General features: G+C 60.3%; 1 protein-coding gene across 1 annotated transcript; it reads left to right on the forward strand.

Annotated features, from left to right (window-relative positions):
• The first annotated feature begins 6,151 nt into the window (after positions 1-6,151).
• PTGS1 (prostaglandin-endoperoxide synthase 1) lies at positions 6,152-17,766 on the forward strand. Its single transcript, XM_041406934.1, has 11 exons — positions 6,152-6,308; positions 11,170-11,286; positions 11,409-11,549; positions 12,289-12,432; positions 12,787-12,968; positions 13,055-13,138; positions 13,458-13,704; positions 13,990-14,276; positions 14,894-15,041; positions 15,865-16,238; positions 16,316-17,766. The coding sequence occupies exons 1-10, from the start codon at positions 6,200-6,202 to the stop codon at positions 16,218-16,220; spliced, it is 1,815 nt and encodes a 604-aa protein (XP_041262868.1). The 5' UTR covers positions 6,152-6,199; the 3' UTR covers positions 16,221-16,238; positions 16,316-17,766.
• The last annotated feature ends 1,524 nt before the right edge of the window (positions 17,767-19,290 follow it).

Consider the following 19,290-nt stretch of genomic DNA (forward strand, 5'->3'; position numbering starts at 1 on the left):
CGCAGCCGCCGGACCGAGCCCGCGGCCGCAGGGACACGCGGAACGGAGGCGAAGGCAAGGAAAAACTCCGAGGAAGCTGGAAGCTCTCGACATAGTTAAAAAACAACATTGCTCTTCAAAATAGATGTGATTGCGCTCCTTGTGAGTCATCGAGCAGAGACACCGAGATTGCTTTGTGCCAGGGACGAGCGGGCGCTGATTGTGCCGCCCGGATTTGTATCCAACAGGCCCTGGATGGCATGTCAGAGTTTACAGCGCGCATACATTTTCAGCAGTGAGCTTTGCAAAATGTATCAATGTAATCTCTGCCTCCTATATTCCGTGTTGATTAGACACGATTTCTGGCTGGATTTTCAGAAAGCTCAAGTGCTTTTTTAATCACTACAGAAGCTCATTATTGCTTTCCAGTGACTCTTATGTCCTTCACTTCTCCTTTCAGATTAGAGTCTATAGTCAGATGAATATTGGATGATTTCATTACATACAAATGCAATCAACAGTTTTGCATAAATTTCTCCTCTTTTCTTGAGTTTCAATTGACCTCAGCACCCGTGGAGGCAGGCGCAATACACATGTAAATGAGCTGGCGTTGCTGCAAAGACACGGATTCGAGAAACAAGATAAACTGTCAGATAATATTCAGGATTTTTAACAGATCAAAAAATACTTCCTCCCTTCAGCCCAGCCATAAAAATGGCACCTTCAGCTGCTGGGGAATTTGCTTTTGTTTTGCTGGTGTCTGGCTGTGGACAAAGCCCAGGAGTGGCACGAGGGGCTGAGCAGGGCTGGGCTGGCCGGCAGCGTTGCTGTGGGGTGGCAGTGGGGTGTCCTGGGGTGCAGCGGTGGTGGCACAGGTCTCCTGCCACACAGAAGCCTCTGGTGGAGTCTGTGCCCCCTGCACACTGGGGAGGTGCCCAGTGCCTGCTGCAGAGCTGGGTTTGGTGCCTCCACCTGTGGTGGTACCAACGGTGGTGCCGTCCCCATCCCTGACATCTCATTGGGATGCTGATGCTCAGCTCAGACCCCTCGAAGCCCTGACCCCTCCTGGGCAGTCCCGAGCACAACCCAGCAGTGGGGGCACAGGGGGTGCAGGGCTGGGCCAGGGGCTGCCCTCCTCACCCTGTGCTACCACACACAGGGCAACCACACGTTCCAAATATATTTAAGCTAACACTCCACGCGAACAATCAGGGCTAATTTTAAAAAAACTGTAATTAAAAATAAAGGACCTCTTGGTAGAGGAGTCGGGGTAAACTGTCAGCAGTCACTTTGGATGTGAAGCCCTTACCTTTAAAAGAATCATTTTTGTGCTAATGTGAGCAATCCAGCACTCCCACACTCGCCTTCGGGGGGCCTGTGGGGAAAGAAACTCGTGGGTTTCTTTTGATACCTTTACGTGCTAATCTTCTTAACAGATTTTTAATTAATGGGAACAGAGCACTTTGCAGCCGTGAAATCTATTGGTGTAATTGCCTGGTGGATTAGCCCCATTAACCACACAAATTACCTGTCTCCAGGCCGCCAGCCCCACCGGGGAGCTCCCTGTGCTGGACACACTGAGCAACCCCATTCTGAAGCAATTTTGATAAAATAAACTCTCTAATCAGGTAAATAATTCCATAAGGGAAATTGCTGCCTTCCCGCAGCCCCCCTCCAGCGGGACCTGGCTACTTTCAGGGGAATGCAACACGCCTCCAATTACAGACAAATCTCCAGCTCAGAGACCATTTGGGAGAAGCCCACGGCACACGGGACCCCCTCGAACCACAGGGCCGAGGAATTAAGGCATTTAAGCTGTCAGCTGGAATCTGGCCCGGCCCCTGATTACCTGGGGGGACGTGCAGCGTATTTAGGTTCATGTCCGCTGTAATTTCCTGACCCCCAGCGTTGATCCCGAGTGACTTGTGTCCGTGTCAGGTTCCTGCCCGCAGTCCCTCCGACACGTGGCCCCGGGCTCGGGGACACCGACCTTTGGGCAATTAAGGACATCCAGGCCAGCCTGGGCCTGGAGAAGAGGGAACGTGCAGCTGTCCCCAGGAGCCACGGGGCCAGCAGAGCCACCTGTGCCCGTTTCACCAGCATGCCCGGCGAGGCTGTGTGGCTGTGCTGGCTGCCATCAGGATGGACACCTGGACCCTCCCCAGCCCTGTCCATGGGTTTCCATGTCCTGTGGTGATTTTGGACCTGAATCCGACAAGACTCCCACAGTTGTCCTCTGCTCAAGGCCTGAGGTGGGGATGAGCTGCCCCAGGGATCCCACACTCAGCAGGGCACCCACGTGCTGTCACACGGCCATGCCCAGCCCCAAAACTCTTCCCCCTGCTTGGTGAAGGGCTGCCCAGTGCTCGGGGCTCTGCCAGCCCCTCGGCCAGGATGGCTCCAAACCTGCTGCACCAGCCGGGGCATCCCTCCACCCTGCGCCCCGTGCCAGGGAGCAGCGAGGAGGGTCCCTGTTGTGGGCACGCGTGTGGGGACAGCCTGAGAGGGAGTGGCAGCAGTGACAAGCTGGTGCGGTTGGCCGCATGGTAAGGTGGCCTTCAACCATGCCCTGAAGCGCTGGGGTGATCATTCCCCGTGCCGGGCCCCGGTCCGGGATGGAGGAGCCCAAAGCGCGGGGGCACAGCGCTGTTCTTCCCCTGCGGCAGAAGGCTGCAACTCTGCCCTCGGCTGCCCCCATCGCTGCTGGCACCGGGAGCAGAGGGTGACCCGTGGGGCCACCCCGAACGGGAGGGGACGTGTCGGTGGCCGGGCAGAGCCGGGCGGGAGCCGCCTCGCAGCGCGGGGCTGCCCGGGAACCCTACACCGCGGGTAATTGGCATCAGATGCTCCCTGACCTGCCGCATCCACCGGGAAGCTGGAAGCATTTATTTGTCTGAGCCGGCGGCTCTATCTGCGTGCGGGAGGCGTTGGCGGTGGCGGGGCTGGGCTCCGCGAGCCTAATGAGCCCGAGCTGAAGATGATGAATATGATTGCTGAAAGCGCTTTCCTGAGTCCTCCTTTCCTGGGGCTCAGGTTACGAGTTCCCAGACAGCCTGTCCAGCCCCGGCTTTTCAATTCTGATTTGTAGCCCCCCAAACTGTCTGTCAGCTCCCCATGCTGGAGGAAATGCTGGGTCCTCCTCTGCTGTGCCCGGCAGAGCTGGGGAAGGGGCCGCCAGCCCTGTTCAGCCATCGGGGAGGGTTTGGCCCCCTGGGCTGCCCTGCTTGGCCCTGTGCCCACAGAGCCCCCCTGAGCCAGAGGGGACTAGCCCTGAGCACTGTCCCGTGAGGGGTCTCAGCCACCAGCATCTGCTGTGCCCTTGTTTCTGTGGCTGTTGGGGACATTCCCCACGAGGACTTGCCACCAGTGACCTCAACCTCACAGCAGAAAAATGTGGGGTTCAGCTTCTGTGTTCTTTGCCCATCCTCTGCAGCCTACAGCCAATGTTCCCACTGAACCACATCCCACAGAGAAGCTGCTCAGGGACGGACAAGGATGGGATGCTCCACAGCCATGCAGATCCCCTGGGATCAGAGGGACACAGTCCTGACAGGGCTGGTGTGGGGAGCTGTGAGGTGCCCCTGCCTGGCTCTGTGCGGCTCAGAGTGGTGGTCTCCCTCAGCTGCTCCTTTGCCCCTTGTCTCATGGGCCACAGCACCAGGTGTCCCCAGGCACTGGTGTTCCCATGGCTCCAGCATCCTTGGGCAGATGGGGGGAAGGATTTTTTGTGCTGACCCACCAGAGATTCTCGTGTCTCACCCTCTGTTCCAGTTACATTTCGCATTCCGGGAGCAGCACCACCCCAAACTCGGAGAATGAGGGGCTCAGGGGACCGGAGGGGAGATGCGGGGCGGCCCAGGGCAGAGCTGCACAGGACCAGCGATGCTTCCCAGCGCCTCCCAGCGCCTCCCGCCGCCGCCGCCGCGCTGCCATCGGCGGTGTTCTGCTGCCTCCCCACGGAGGACGCGCCGGCAGCACCGGGACAGACACGCCGTGCCGTGACCGGGGCGGTGACCTCTCACCGGTGCTCAGGCGGGGCTCTGCTGCATCCCAGCACGGCTCCGAGCCTGCCTTCTCCGTCCTGTGCTGCGCCGCAGCCGAAGTGCCGCGGCCATTCCCGCAGCATCCCCTGGGTCTGGCGGCGGCACATCCCGGGGGCAGCACCAGCAGCCCTGGAGCAGCAGGGCCCGGGGGCGGGGGCTGCTTGTCTCCTGCTGTCCCCAGGACAGGGCAGTGAGGCACTCGTGGGATTTGGCAGCACCGCGCTGGAGATCGCCTTTCTACTCCAGAGAGGTGTCAGGGCATTTGCTGGCCAGACGCAGTGCCCAGGTTGCCAAGCCTGTGGCAAATCCCCAGACGTGCCCTCTGTGCCTCAGGTGGCCCTGGCCTTGCACCAAGGCTGTGAGACCACGGCCTCACACAGCGCCCGAGCTGCACCAGCCTCCTTTGCCCTGGCTGGGGACAGGAACTCATCTGGACACCCAGGGCTGGCTGCCACCCCACGACCTGAGGCCAGGCACCGTGGGCTGCAGCTCAGACAGAGTCACGGGACGTCTGGTGGCAGTCGGGGCTGGCACCAGGGAGTTCAGTGGCTGCTGGATTAGAGCTGAGCACGGAGCACTGGAGTGAGGGGTCTGGATACCCGAGAGACACCAGGAGCGGTGGGAGTCTGCAGGACACCCTGCAGAGCCCCCTCCCTCCCCAGCAGTGCCGGGACAGCCCCTCCATGGCAGCCCTGGCGAGACGGCTGGCCCCGGGCTGTTGCAACCATTTCCGGTGTTGTGCAAGAGCGTGGTTATTGAAACCTGGCGAGAGGGAAAGGAGGGGGCAGTGAGAAGGAGCGCTGCTGCAGCGGGACATCCCCAAGGGCCGCGGGGCTGGCCCGCACGGGGAGCGGGTCAGGCTGTGCCAGGTCACACGTGCTGCGGTCAACAGAGTGCAGGACAGGAGGGGGACCGGCCAGAGCAGGGGCTGGAGGTGCTGCAAGAGGGAATGGAGGGGAAATACACACACCCACAGGGTGGACCACTGCCTTCCTTGGGGCTGTGACCCCCTGGGGAGGCTGGCAGGGGGCAGCTGCGGCCCTGCACACGCTGACTGCACCAACTGCACACAAACAGCAAAACCTGCCCCAATTCCCTGGGTGAGCTCCTCAGCGGGAGCAGAGGCAGAGTCCCCACCCTGTGTGAGCGCATCCAGAGCCTGCTGAGCTCATGTTTATGTCATGGCTGGTGCATTTGCCTGCTGAAGCTGGATGTGAGACCCTTGTGCATTTTTGGACACCTGTAAAAGCCACTTGCCCTGTGAGGACACTCCCTCCCTGCTGCTGAAACCCCCGCAGAGGAATCAAGCAGGATCCAGGCAGGAGCTGCACTCCCCCAGCCTGCCAGGGCTTCCTGCAGCTCAGCAAAACCCAGGATAATCCTCTCACACAGCCAGGCCCGCGCTGGGGTCTCTGCCACTTCCACAGCGCAGCACAGGAGAGGGTCAGCAGGCTCTGAGCTCTGGCTTCCACCAGTGTGGGGACATCCTAGCCAGGTCTGCAGTTCACCACGCTCTCGCCTACCCCAGAGCCATGCAGAGCCTCTCCCAGCCCCACTCTGTTCCTGTGGGGTGGCTGCTGCCTGCCCGAGCCGGGCTGGCTGAATCCTGTCCGGCTGGCAGCGGCTGATGCTGGGAACAAAAGCATCCGGGAGGAAACACCCAGCGATGGTTTCACCGATAAACTCAGCTTTTCTGGCCGCTGGCGGCTGTGGGCAGCCGGGCTCCTGGCACAGCCGGGCAGCACTGTCAGGGCAGCCTCTTGGCCAGGCACAGGAGCTGAGCCAGGCCAAGGAGATCAGGGGGTGGGCATGGAGTCCTGGGGGACCTGGATCGGTGGAATGGGGATGTAGCGGGACGTGGGAACAAGGGCGTGAGGATGCAGCGGGATGTGGGAACCAGAAGCAGGGCATGGAGATGTTCGGGTAGGTGGAAAGTGGGAGGGAAACGAGGCAGTTTGGGGTTCCCGGGAGAAACAGGGATCGGGGCACGGCTGGGGATGCAGGGGTGGCCAAGCGGACCAGGGGAGGGGAGCGCAGCCGGGGCAGTCCCCCGGCGGGCCGGGCTGTCGGAGGCGGCCCCGTCCCGTCCCGTCGGGGGCGGGAGGCAGCGCGGCGGGGGCGGGGGCGGCGGGGCCGCGCCGGGTGCGACGGCGGGACGCGGCGGAGCTGCCTCTGCCATGGGCGGTGGGTGCCGGGCCCGGGCCCCGCCGGCAGCGGGGCTTCGGCTGCTGCTCGCCCACGCCGTGCTGTTCTGCGCCGCCGGGAGCGCCGCCGGCACCGGCTCCGGTACGCGGGGCGGGACCGCACGGGGAGAGAGGGAGGGAGGGAGCGAGGGAGACGCGGGGGAGTCGGTACCGGTGGAGCGGCGACATCCCGAACAGGGGACATTCGGCACCGGGGGGTGCGAGGGGACTGGTATCGCAGGGTCCAGTACCGGGAGTCCCGGGGACGCGGGGAGTGCTGCGGGACCGGGCCGCGGACCGGCGGCTCCCGGGCGGGATCGCGCTCGTCGCCCCCGGCTCGTCCTCGCCCGCCGGTGCCCTCCGTGTCCGGGGCAGGGTGGGCAGGGGCGGCTGGTAGGAGCCCCACGACCCCCACCCGGGTCAGGGTGCCCGCAGGTTGCGGCCCGTCACGCCCGGCTGGGAGCAGAAGCGCTCGGGTAGAACAAACTTCCCCCCCCCGCCTCCCGCAGCGGCCCCGCAGGGACCACACGCAGGGCCCGGGGGAGACATCGCTGGCCCGAGGCGGCCGGGGACGCACGACAGGGCTGGACCCCCGCCAGGACCGCGGCCACCCCGGGCCGGCGCCACCACCGGGCTGAGGGGCAGCGCCCGGCTCCTTCCGGCAGCCTCCCGTCCGGGACGGGGCTTCTCGGAGGAGAGGGGGACAGTACCCGCGAGTGCTGGCAGCCAGGGCCCCTGCCGCTGTCCCCAAACACGCTGCCGCTGCCACACGCCCGGTGACGCTGCAGTTGGGAGTGAGGATGGAGGGCTGGGAGCGGCCGGGATGGCTCTGGTGGCCTCAGCCATCGTTTCCTTGCCATGCCCTGTAGGAGTTCACCACGTGCTGTCCAACGGCAGGCACACCAGGAGATGCTGATTATGGCAGGCACCCATGGAGCATGTGGTTAGATAAAACCCTTTCTCAAACCCCATCAGCTCTGTCCCCAGACCCGACAGTGCAGGCTGAACATGCGGAGTGCAGCAGGAACCCCCATGGCAGGGGGAGCAGGACCATGGCAGGACTGACCCAAACCCAGTGGGTTTGGGCTGAGCAGAGCTGGTGCAGAGCACGGGGTGTTGCCCTTCCCACTGCCTGCACCCCTTCCCACCCCATCCTTCAGGAGAGCAGGGACTTCTCTCAGCTGGAGCAGCTGGTCTTCTGCAAAACCAGTGAGCTCAAGGTGCAGACTTTTCCTGTTTCAGACGTGAACATCCCAGAAAGGGAACATGACCCATGGCTGCAGGGATCCCGTGGCCATGCAGAGGGCAGCCATGTCAGCTCTGCAGGGGACTCCAGGAGCTGGGGTGTGACCCGGCAGGATGTGACAGTCCAGCCACCAGAAACAGTGTGGCTGGGTGACCCCAATGCTGAGTGTGGCTGGGGAGGTGGCAGGCACCCCACTGCAGGGCACATCAGCCACATCTGCTGAAAGGAGAGCCCCCAGGGGACAGACCTGGCTGTCACTGGCTGGGCTGGAGCACAGGTGGTGGGGACAGGCAAGGGACAACCTCTGTGCTGCTCCTTCTCTGGCTTGGCCATCTCTTTACATGTGTTTTGTCTTCCTGAGAAGTTCCTCTGGGAGTTGAGGACAGCTGGGGCCAGCATCTGTGTGTCCTGCTGATCACAGGACAGGGCCTGGGGACATGCTGAGGACCCACGTGCCTGAAGCAGCTGGGACAGATGCAACAGCTGGAATGGTGCAGCCCTGGAGCTGACTGCTGCACAGCAGGATCAAAGCAAATTTCATTATGTGGAGGAAAAAATAAATACCTGGGATACATGATGTACACGAAAAAAAGGCTTTTTTCCAAGCCTTAATTAGGGAGGGAGATATCTGATGGAGAAATTAGGGGAACTGTGCTGTGCCCTGAGGGGCTGCCAGCAGAGATCCAGGCTCTGCTCCTCCCTAGGGTTGCACCAGGAGCACCACAGCCCTAATCTAGTCCTCGGATCTGCTCTGGAAGACCAAATAACAGGATGTTGGGCTGAGGCTGGGATCTCCTGCTCACTTGATGTTTGCTGTTCAGAGCACTCTACTTGACTCCTCACTGGCTGCACCTTGGCTCTGAGCCACGGTGTTTGTTCTCTGTAGACTTTTCCTCTGGCTGCGAGCACAGCCAGGCTGGTCCCAAGGTGTTTCTCACTTTTCCCTGCAGATATTGCCTTTGGCTGCTAACTTGCCTTCAGGGGTGTAGTTTTGTTCAAGCGTTCTTGCAAAGTAAACCCGACTGTCCTCTCAGCAGCCATTGCACAACTCACACTGCCAGACAGGAGCAGTGGCAGCACCCCAGCGTCCCTGTGTGCCCGAGCCCCAGCCACAGGGCAGGCTGGGCACAGGCCCAGCTGTGTGGAGGCAGGTGGGCACCTCTGGCAGAGCTGCCTTGCATTCGTGTCTGTTTGCATTGCCCCTGCTCTGCACCTCCTCCCAGCACATCCCCTCCGCCGTGGGGCTCACGGAGAGCCAGCCCGGGCTGCAGAGTGAAGCCAGCTAGCACAGGAGAGCCCCGGGGCTGTGTCACCCCTGCAGGCCATGCCTGGCAGGCAGCCTGGCTCAGGTGCAGGGGGAGGATCGCCGAGCCCACGTGGAACACAGCTGTGAGCCTGGCACGCTGCTCCTGCTCATGGTGCTGCCAGAAGTGGTTGCAGATGACAATCTGGCTGTGGTGTGTGTGCTGTGAATAGTTTGTGGGCCCGAGAAACCTTCCAGGATCAGAAAAACCAAGTGCGTAAGCGTTCCATTGTCTTCACAGCCTGAGGCAGCGGGGCCGTGTCCACTGGAGCGAGCCCGGCTCCATCCCGGCCGTGATTCACCCCAGGTTGCTTTGGCTGCGGTTTGTGGAACGGATGTTGTCCCCGAAATCTGGCATTTTTCAGCTCCCCGGGCACGCCGGCAGCGCCTTTCCCCACACCTGGAGCAGTTCTGGCAAGGCCAGCGCAGGATTCCTGGCCGGGGCGTGGAGAGGCACGGAGCTGCTGCAGAGGGAGGCTCCGTCAGGATGGGATGGGGCTGGTGTCGCGGGCCAGGACACGCTCCAGCCCCTTCCCACCCTTTTTGGCTGGAACACGCTGCTCCCACCCCACCTCCGGGAGCCGCGGCGCTGACACTGCGGTGAACCGTGGGAGGCGGCCCGGCCCGGCCCGGCCCGGCCCGGCACGCTGCCAAACCCGCCTCGGAGGAGGGCTCGGCACCCCGTGCCATCGAGCCCAGCACCCGGGAGCGCCCCGGCCGAGCGAACTCCTCCTGACTTCCCGTATCAGCTGGAGAGATGGGGCAGGACTCGACCTGCTGTGCCGGAGCATCCTCCCAGCCCCGTGGCTGCGGCGCCCACAAGAGCCCGGCTTTGCCCGGGTTGCACCGGGCACGGCACGGGGCTGCTCTTCGGGGCTTTTACCGGGTCTGCAGCAGAGCCAAGTGTGGAGCTACCGGCGTGGGAATAGCCCAGAGGATGCTCCAGCTGCGCTGCAACGCTTCCTTCTTTCCAAAAATTCCCATCTTGCAAAAATCTGAACGGGTGGTCTGACCTTAATTTATCTGAGATAAATAAGATCCTGCCTGCTGCCTCCCGTCTGGAGACATGAAAAGATCCAAGATGAAAGGGAGCCTGATGGAAGTGCTGGGAGCTGAACAGGTCTTTGCAAGCCAGACCCTGTGCCGTGAGGGATTTGGGACCACAGGGCTGAGCACAGCCCGGCAGAGCTGCTGGCTGAGCCCCGGGCTCCCTGCCCTGCCCCGAGTATGTGCCTGCTGGGAGACCGAGCAACTTCACAAAATTGCCTTTATTTTCCAAAGATGTTAATTTTTAGCTGCAATTTCCTATGGAAAAAATGCGGTTTCTGTTCTGCATGCCCATCCTACCACCCCAGCAATGGAACCTGTTCCTAAATTCCAGAAGAACCTGAAGCAGGTCTGGCAGGGATCTGGTGAGCTCAGGAGCCACATGGAGCAGCTTTGGGCTCAGGAGACCTTCCTCCATCAGCTGTGGCACTGGGCACACTGGCAGTGGCTGTCACTTGGGGTGTGCTGCCTGTCCCCCATTCCTGCAGCCAGCAGCTCCAGAGCTGGGCGCTGTGCTGGGCTGGTGGCACCTTGTCCATGAGTGCTGTGTGCCCTGGTAGGGCTGGTGGCCTCCAGTGTGTTCTGGCAAAGCCAGGTGTGCAGCCAGGTCTGGGCTTTAGGTACTTCCCTCCTGGCACAAAGGCTCTGTCCACACCTGGCTTGGTGAGTTGGGAATGCCACTGGTGAGGATTTCAGGAGGCAGCTGTGACAGAGAACATCCCAATTTCCAGAGCACTCCTTTGGCTGATGGAAGGCAGAGGAGCCTCTGGCCACCCTGGACTGTGTTTCTGTGTCCCCTGAGGTTTGCTGCTCTTGGAGAGGCTGTGGATGGTGGAGTTACAAGGATCTTCCTGCTCCAGGACAGCCCGGAGAGGCTTGGTGGGGATGGAGCCGGCTCAGCGTGGGAGCTGCTCTGTACCAGGGGGTCTCCCTGTCCCACGTGGTCCCACTGCCCTGGGAAGGGCTGGAAGGGGCCTTATCTCGTCCCTGCAGGCTGGGCATGAAGGTGGTGGAGGAAGGGGCTGGGCGGGAGCCGGGAGTGAGCCCAGAGAGGCCCTTTCCATCCGCTCGGGGCCCTGCCAAAGCAAACGGCCCTGACAATGGCTGTTGTTATTAACACAGTGGCTGTTTGCACTGCTCCAGCCCGGGCAGGGGCTCCGGGGGCACAGCAGCCCCCCAGGCACGAAGCTAAGCCCCCAGGTATGGGGGAGACCACCACAACAGGGCAGTGCTTGCACCTCCTCCCCTGAGCTGGGCTGTGTCCGAGGCACTGTCCCCCTTGAGGAGCAGGGAGCCGGCAGATGCAGCGATGTGCTGCCTGGATGGTGATGTCTCCCTCTCTCTCTCTCTCTCTCTCTCTCCCTGCAGTGAATCCCTGTTGCTATTTCCCCTGCCAGAACCAAGGGGTGTGTGTGAGGGTCGGCCTGAGAGGATACGAGTGCGACTGCACGCGGACCGGGTACTACGGGGTCAACTGCACCTCCCGTGAGTCCCTGCTCCGGGGATCTGGCACCCGTGGGTGCCAGGGCAGCACTGTGCCCACAGCACCCACTGGTGTGGCTGGGCTGGCTCCTCAGCAGGGAGACTGACTGGGCTGTTTCCCCCAGCTGAGTTCTGGACACGTCTCCACAACCTGCTGAAGCCCAGTCCTGCCTTCTACCACTTCATCCTGACCCACTTCAAGTGGTTTTGGGACATTATCAACAGCACCTTCATCAGGGACACGCTCATGAGGCTCGTGCTGACAGGTGAGGGCTTGGAGAGGGTCTTGGGGTTCAGCAGGACTCGAGGACCCCCTGGCATGCACAGACGTGTGGGTGGGGACAGCAGGGCTGCAGCGATGCTGAGCAGCTCCTGTGAGCAGGGTGGGCATCAGGCTTGAGTCACCTCACCGCAAGACCCAGAAGGTTGTCACCCTGTCCTTCCATCACCCTGTCACACTGTCACTGTGCCCGGGGGGCTGCCCAGCCAGGTTGCAGTGGGGTGTAGGGGGTCCCCAACACTGTGCCAAGCTGCCAGCTGGCTGGAAAACACGAGCAGCTCTTGGCATGCTGCACTCCACAGGCCAAGGAGCTGTTTCACAGCTGCACAGAGAGCAGCCCTTGGAAATATGGCCCTTGTTACTCATGTCTCCATATTCATCACTTTGCATAAATATTTAGGTTCCAGCTCTTGGAGCCGGAGCGACACGCTTACAGGGCTCCGGCTGTTGGCTTCACCATTTCTATGGGTTTGTCATCTCATTCATCATCCAAGAATCCACTTAGCATATTAGCACAAGCCCTCCTTTTCTACAGGGAATTGCAGCCTTTAAAAGGCTCGGAGCAAAGCCCAGGACACCCACATGCCTCCACTGCTGGTACCTTTCTGGTTTTTGGGGTGTCAGGGGGTGTCTGGCAGCGCAGAGCAGGCAGGTAGGGACCAGGGGCAGAGCTTGTGGGTTGCTGCCTCAAGTCCCACAGTGGTGATCCCCCTCTCTCCTTTCAGTTCGTGCCAATCTCATCCCCAGCCCCCCCACTTTCAACTCTGACTATGGCTACATCAGCTGGGAGGCCTATGCCAACGTCAGCTATTACACCCGCGTCCTCCCGCCCGTGCCGGACAACTGCCCCACGCCCATGGGCACCAAAGGTACGTGGCTGGTCCAGGGGACCCACACCCTGAGTGTTTCCCACCCAGCCATGGCCGAGCTTCTGCTGCCATGGACACATCCGCAAAGCACCACTGGCAGTGCCACGTGCTGCCACTGTCCTGCCCAGACTGGCTCTGCAGCAGGAGGAGCTTGATGGCATCTGGATTGCTGCTGGGACAGCTCAGGCTGAGCTGCTGGGGCATGTCACAGCCTGTGTGACAGGGCTGCAAGGTGTCCGTGCAGATAAGTCTGTGCCTGATGCTGCAGCAGACACCACCAGCAACCCTGCAGACAGCACCAGCGCCCGGCTGGGTCGGCACTGGGCATCTTCCCTCACCCTCCATCCTTTGCAGGGAAGCTGCAGCTCCCTGACCCCCAGCTCCTGGCAGAGAGGTTCCTGCTGCGGCAGAAGTTTGAGGCTGATCCCCGAGGCACCAACATGATGTTTGCCTTCTTCGCCCAGCATTTCACCCACCAGTTCTTCAAGACATCTGGGAAGATGGGACGTGGCTTCACCAAGGCTCTGGGGCATGGGGTGAGGGCATGGGGGCAGCAGGAGCGAGGGGGTGCTGGGGTCCCTGTGCCTCTCAGAGCAGTCTCGATGCCCTGCTCTCTCCACAGGTGGACCTGGGACATTTGTACGGGGACAACCTGCAGCGGCAGCACCAGCTGCGACTCTTCCGAGATGGGAAGCTGAAATTCCAGGTACAACCCAGCACCACTGAAACACACCCCACCCCTGTGAGCCAGGGTTGTTTGAAGCCCATGTTCCTCAGGCAGTTCTTGGCAGACCCCAGCCCTGATGCCCTGTGTGGCTGCTGGCTGTAGGACAGTCTTTGGGGTGCAGCTGCCCAGATGGCAGCAAGCATTTGGGGCTGTATGAGAGAGGTGTTTCTACTCTACTCACCTCTTGCAGTAGAGCAGATGCGGTGCCCTTAGGGAGACAGCTCATGGCTGGGCAGGCTTTTACCGGGATGTTTTTGTCCCCTCTGCCCTTTCTGCCCTCTCGCTGGTGTGTCCCCAGGTGGTGGATGGAGAGGTGTACCCGCCCATGGTCACCGAGGCTCCGGTTCACATGGTGTACCCGTCGGGCGTGCCCGAGGAGCAGCAGCTGGCGGTGGGGCAGGAGGTGTTCGGGCTGCTGCCGGGGCTCTGCGTGTACGCCACGCTCTGGCTGCGCGAGCACAACCGCGTCTGCGACCTGCTCAAGCGGGACCACCCCACCTGGAGCGACGAGCAGCTCTTCCAGACGGCGCGGCTCATCCTCATCGGTGAGGAACTGCCAGCGCCCTGTCCCACCCCCCTGGGCGGCCCCCAAGGACTCACACGCTGGCCAGTCTCTTTTTGAGGGTAATGGCCAAAACTGCCTTTAAGGCAGTTGCTCTGGCATCCTTCTGGGAATCGCTTGTTTTGGTCCATATAGCAAAAAAATTGGCTTTGGTCCACCCAAAATGGTCAGGAGGAGGTGGATGGCTGCTGTGGTAGTTGTGGGTAACATCTCAGGTACAGAGCTGGTGGCTCCTGCTGCTGCCAGCTGCTTCTTTTCTCCTGCCTAGGGGAGACCATTAAGATTGTTGTTGAGGACTACGTGCAGCACCTCAGTGGGTACTACCTGAGCCTCAAGTTCGACCCCGAGCTGTTGTTTGGGTCACAGTTCCAGTACCGGAATCGCATCGCGGTGGAGTTCAACCAGCTCTACCACTGGCACGGGCTGATGCCCGACTCCTTCATCATCCAGGGACAAGAGTACAGCTACAAGCAATTCCTCTACAACACCTCCATGCTCATGGACTACGGCGTGGAGGCGCTGGTGGAGTCCTTTTCCAAGCAGGTAGCAGGAAGGGTAAGGTCCTGCTCTGCCCTCCCCAGGGGGACACGCGTGCAGTGGTGCCCATGTCACACCGAGTCTGCCCAGGGCAGCACATCAGGAGTCCTCCCCACCAGCACTGGCAAGGCTGGCCCTGGCAGCCCCAGCTGCTTGCCCTTGGTGCCCTGCAGTAAACATTCCGGTGATGCCAGGAGCCTGTGGAAGCCGGGAGCTCCCCCTGGAGCAGCGCCTGGCACTGTTCTTTGCTGCCATCGCATGGATGTTTTCTTCCAAGCGATTGCAGCTCCATTCCTGACCCTTTGCCTTGTGCCAAGCAGCCCAGCTGAGGCTGAACCTGAGGCCCTTTGTGTTCTCCCAGTGATCTTGAAATCTCTCTCATCCTCTCAGGTCACCGGGTCCCTGTCCACTGGGGACTTCTGCCCTGTGCCCAGCCCTGGGAGCAGGGCTGACCTGACCAAGCTGCTCTACAGCTGGATTTTGCACTGCCCACCAGCTCCCCCTCCTCTTGCCGCTGCAGTGACGTGCTGGTGCCACAACACGAGCCCAGGACATGGATGCTTTAGTGTGGTGGCCCTCTGGAGCTGGTGCTGCCTTGTGCCTGATGTGTGCTCCTCCTTGTCTCTCCCCTCCAGATCGGTGGGGGACAGACCATCAATGCCAATGTCTTGCACGTGGCTGTTGGGGTCATCAAGGAGTCCCGGCAGCTGAGGCTCCAGCCCTTCAACGAGTATCGGAAAAGGTTTGGCATGAAGCCTTACAAGTCCTTCCAGGAGCTGACAGGTAGGGCTGCAGAGCTGCTCCTGGGGCTTTGCTGGGGCAGGGCAGGGACTCTGTGCCCGTGGGTGAGTACAGGTCCCTGTCCACTGGGGACTTCTCCTGCCCTGTGCCCAGCCCTGGGAGCAGGGCTGACCTGACCAAGCTGCTCTACAGCTGGATTTTGCACTGCCCACCAGCTCCCCCTCCTCTTGCCGCTGCAGTGACGTGCTGGTGCCACAACACGAGCCCAGGACATGGATGCTTTAGTGTGGTGGCCCTCTGGAGCTGGTGCTGCCTTGTGCCTGATGTGTGCTCCTCCTTGTCTCTCCCCTCCAGATCGGTGGGGGACAGACCATCAATGCCAATGTCTTGCACGTGGCTGTTGGGGTCATCAAGGAGTCCCGGCAGCTGAGGCTCCAGCCCTTCAACGAGTATCGGAAAAGGTTTGGCATGAAGCCTTACAAGTCCTTCCAGGAGCTGACAGGTAGGGCTGCAGAGCTGCTCCTGGGGCTTTGCTGGGGCAGGGCAGGGACTCTGTGCCCGTGGGTGAGTACCAGGCCATGAGCTGCCCCTCTGCCACTGGGCTTGGAGCAGCTGCTCCTGCCCGTGCCAGCCCTGCCTGCTCATGGCCCCACAACAGGGCAGAGTGGGCTGATGCAGGGGTGTCAGGGGATGCAGGGGTCCTTCCTCCTGGGGGCTGGAGGACCAGGCCAAAGGACAGTCCCTGGCCTGAAAGTCAGGCTTGCCACTGCCTGCGAGGGATCCACTCCCCCTTTGCCCACTGCCAGGCCAGTCCTTGCCAGGTGTGAGTCTCTTGCTAAAGCACTCTGATGTTCACTTGGTGCAGGAGAGGAAGAGAAAGCAGCGGAGCTGGAAGAGCTGTATGGAGATATTGATGCTCTGGAGTTTTACCCAGGCTTGCTGCTGGAGAAACCCCAACCCAATGGCATTTTTGGGGAAAGCATGGTGGAGATCGGAGCTCCATTTTCCCTGAAGGGGCTTTTTGGAAATCCCATCTGCTCCCCAGAGTACTGGAAACCCAGTACATTTGGTGGAGCAACTGGCTTTGAGATCGTGAAGACGGCATCCCTCGAGAAGCTCGTGTGCCTCAACGTGAAGAAGTGCCCGTACGTGGCGTTCCACGTGCCGGACGCTGCGGAACACGGCAGCCCTCGGGCTGCTGGATCATCTACAGAGCTCTAGCAGGGCTGACCTGCCCAGGTAGGGACTGTCCTCACCCTGGTGCAGGCTGAGCTGAGCTCCCAGCCCGGCGCTGAGGATCCTGTTCCTTCCTACAGCGAGTGGTGGGGATGCAGGAACCTGCCAGCCCTGTGCCCAACAGAAACAGGACAGGAGATGGTCCCACCCTGGGTGTCCTCCATGCCAGCCCTCCAGGAGAGGCTGCTCCCTGCTCTCTGAAAAGCTTGAGTGCCATGGGAGTGTGGCTGCCAGCCCTGTCCTCAGCAGACCCAGCTCTCTTGATAGTGAATACCTTGCACAAAACAGCTTTGGAGTTCCCCAGCGGACACTCTGGACTTTGTGCTTTGTCACCTTCCATCCCCACTGCCTCCCAGCACCAGGCCACCAGCAGTCCCTCTTCAGAGGGGTCATATCCACGTTATGCCTGAAAACCATTTTTAGAATCAGTGAAAAGTGTAAGACTGGAAAAATTTCATTTTAATTAACTGGTTAGCACTGACTTAATTCTTACTCACCAGGAGTCCAATTTTTCTTCACACAACATCTATTTCCAGTAGAGACTCTCTTTCCTGCTCAGAACAGGAGCCCAGAGCCCAGGGAGCACTCCCTCCTCCCCTGCTGCACCTGGTGAAGCGATGGGCTGCCCGAGGGATGCAGAGGAGGTGGCAGCATGCAGAGGGATGGGGAGGACTCAGTGTCTGTGCTGCTCAGTAGTGCCTGAGCTTGCAGTAAAAGCCTGTTCTGATCCAGTTCTCCTGCAACAGCCTACCCAGCACACATGCACAGCTGGGAGAAGGAACCAAAGCAGTGTCTCTCCTGGAGGAGACCAGAGAGAAGCATGAGGTCGATCCCCAGACCTGTGTCATGCTGGCTTGTGCCACCCTGGCATGTGCCACTGGCTGCCAGCCAAGGGCTGCTCGGAGCGAGATGCTACCTCTGTGCACACAAAGGGATGGAGTCTCTTCCATCCCAAAATCATCACCCTTCTCTGCACTAACAGCTCAGCAAACACACCCTCACAGCACACAAAGTCTGCTTCTGACCTCCTCCCAAAACAGAGCTCAGCCCTTGCCCTGCCCAGCCATGTGGTAGCTAGCAGCCACTGTCACTGGCCTTGATCCCCATCAGATCCTGGTTAAGCTCCAGGAAAAAGGACATTTAAAATAATAAATGATTTTTAAAACTCCTCTATTTCTGGCTGTGCCCGCCAGCGTTGTGCTGGGCCATTGCTGACTGCACCTGAAGCAATAAATGGAGCAACTTCTCCCTTAGAAGCTTCCATGGGGGTCTCTGAGTGTTCTGAGGCAGTTGGAACTTTGCTCCTCTCTGGCCACCCCCAGCCCTGTGCTGCTCAAATGCCACAGTTCAGAGTGTTTGGACAATGCAGGCACAGGGTGGGATTGTTGGGGTTGTCCTGGGCAGGGCCAGGAGTTGGACTGTGATAATGTTTGTGGGTCCCTTCCAATTCAGGATATTCTGTAATTCCATGGTGACACCGCTTAGACCAACATTGTGTATTTCTCTCACATAAAAACTATCCACACATAAACCTGGCTCCCTGGGTGTTTTGTAGACGTGAAATAGCCACAGTCTGTAAGAGAGCATGCAGCTGCAGCTCCTTCCTTTGCTGTCCTGGAGGAGGAGAGCACTCCTGAGCCTCTGCTCCATCCAGCAGGATTCCCAGGGAGGTGTTACAGGAATTTTAAACTGGGGAGGTTTAAAAGGCTGGTGCCTTGGCAGGGATGTAGTAGGAGAACGTCATAGCAAGGGAACATGTGCAAGGAGAGACTCCCAAGGCATGAGCCTTCTCACTCACTCTCTTTAACCCTTCAGAAGTAGGACAGCATTACCAGGATATCATCTGGATTTTACTTCCCTTATGGGATGTGGGGAGGCAGAGAGGCCAACAAGACCCCGAGGGCACAGCAGGCAGCTTCACCTGCTCTGTGCTCCCCTGGCTGGCCCTGGGCACACGGACAGCCCAGTGCTCCCAGCCTCACTGTGCTGTGCAGAAGTGTTGAGCAGCAATGGAGAGGAGCACACGGTCCTTCCCCGCACGCTTCCAGCTGTGCTCGGTCGCTTCCAGCTGTGCTCGTGACCGCCCTTCCCTTCCCTTCCCTTCGTGGCAGGGAGCCGCTCCAGCCCCGAGCATCCTTCCCTTCCATCTGGCGACAGGCACAAGCTCGGCTCGTTTCAGTTAAACCACAAACATCCTGCGTTTGCTCGAGGCTATCGGGGGCTGCCAGCGCTGCTTTGGGACCAGCTGATAACTGCACGAGAGCCCCGGGGCACACCCAGAGCGCCTGGCTGCTCTCTGCCAGGCAGGAATGCTCCACTGGGATAGCTCGGCTGAGCCACCGCTGGCAAACCTGGCACCGCTTCCAACCAGTCCAGGACAGCAAAGCACCTCCTTCCTGCTAGCAGGAAAAGCTATGATATCGTTTCTTTGAAGGACCAACACGTACCAACCCCAGGCACAGCATCCAAGACACTACTGACATCTCCCCCAGGAGCCCAGGCACCCACAGCCCTGCACAATGAGCTCCCCCCAGCCCAGCACTGCTGAGCTCTTGTTTTCTGTGCTGGTTTTCCAGCCATGGCAACTTGCAGAAATCGCTCCCACCGTCACCAGTTTGCCCAGCATAAGGTACAGCCACATCCAAGGCAGTGTTTGCACCCACACATGGTGTGGGCCACCAGCATCACCAACCACGGCAAGGGCTCCCTGCTGTGCTCTGGAGAGTGCTGCCAGAAGTACCCTCTATTTGAGCTCTTGGTAAACACAGCTCGTAGGACATCCTCTGTGTTTTTAAACATGCCTCTGAGCAGCCCAGCTGTGGCTTGCCTGCGGTGGGGATGGACAGGGACAGGAGGATGGGGCTGCCTGGGTTCCTGCAGCAACAAGGAAAACATGCATCTGGGGTTGTGTGGTCTCAGAGGCAATGATTCACTGAGCAGCCCCCCTGCCACAGGAGTCAGGCCAGTGACCAAACAGGAAAACTTGTTTGGATTTTCAGCAAAGGCATATTTTGAACATTTTACAAAGAAGAGGCAGATGGGAGGCCAGAAAAAC

This window comes from Onychostruthus taczanowskii, unplaced genomic scaffold, assembly GCF_017590055.1.
Source record: "Onychostruthus taczanowskii isolate IOZ18803 unplaced genomic scaffold, ASM1759005v1 scaffold25, whole genome shotgun sequence".
Lineage (NCBI taxonomy): Eukaryota > Metazoa > Chordata > Aves > Passeriformes > Passeridae > Onychostruthus > Onychostruthus taczanowskii.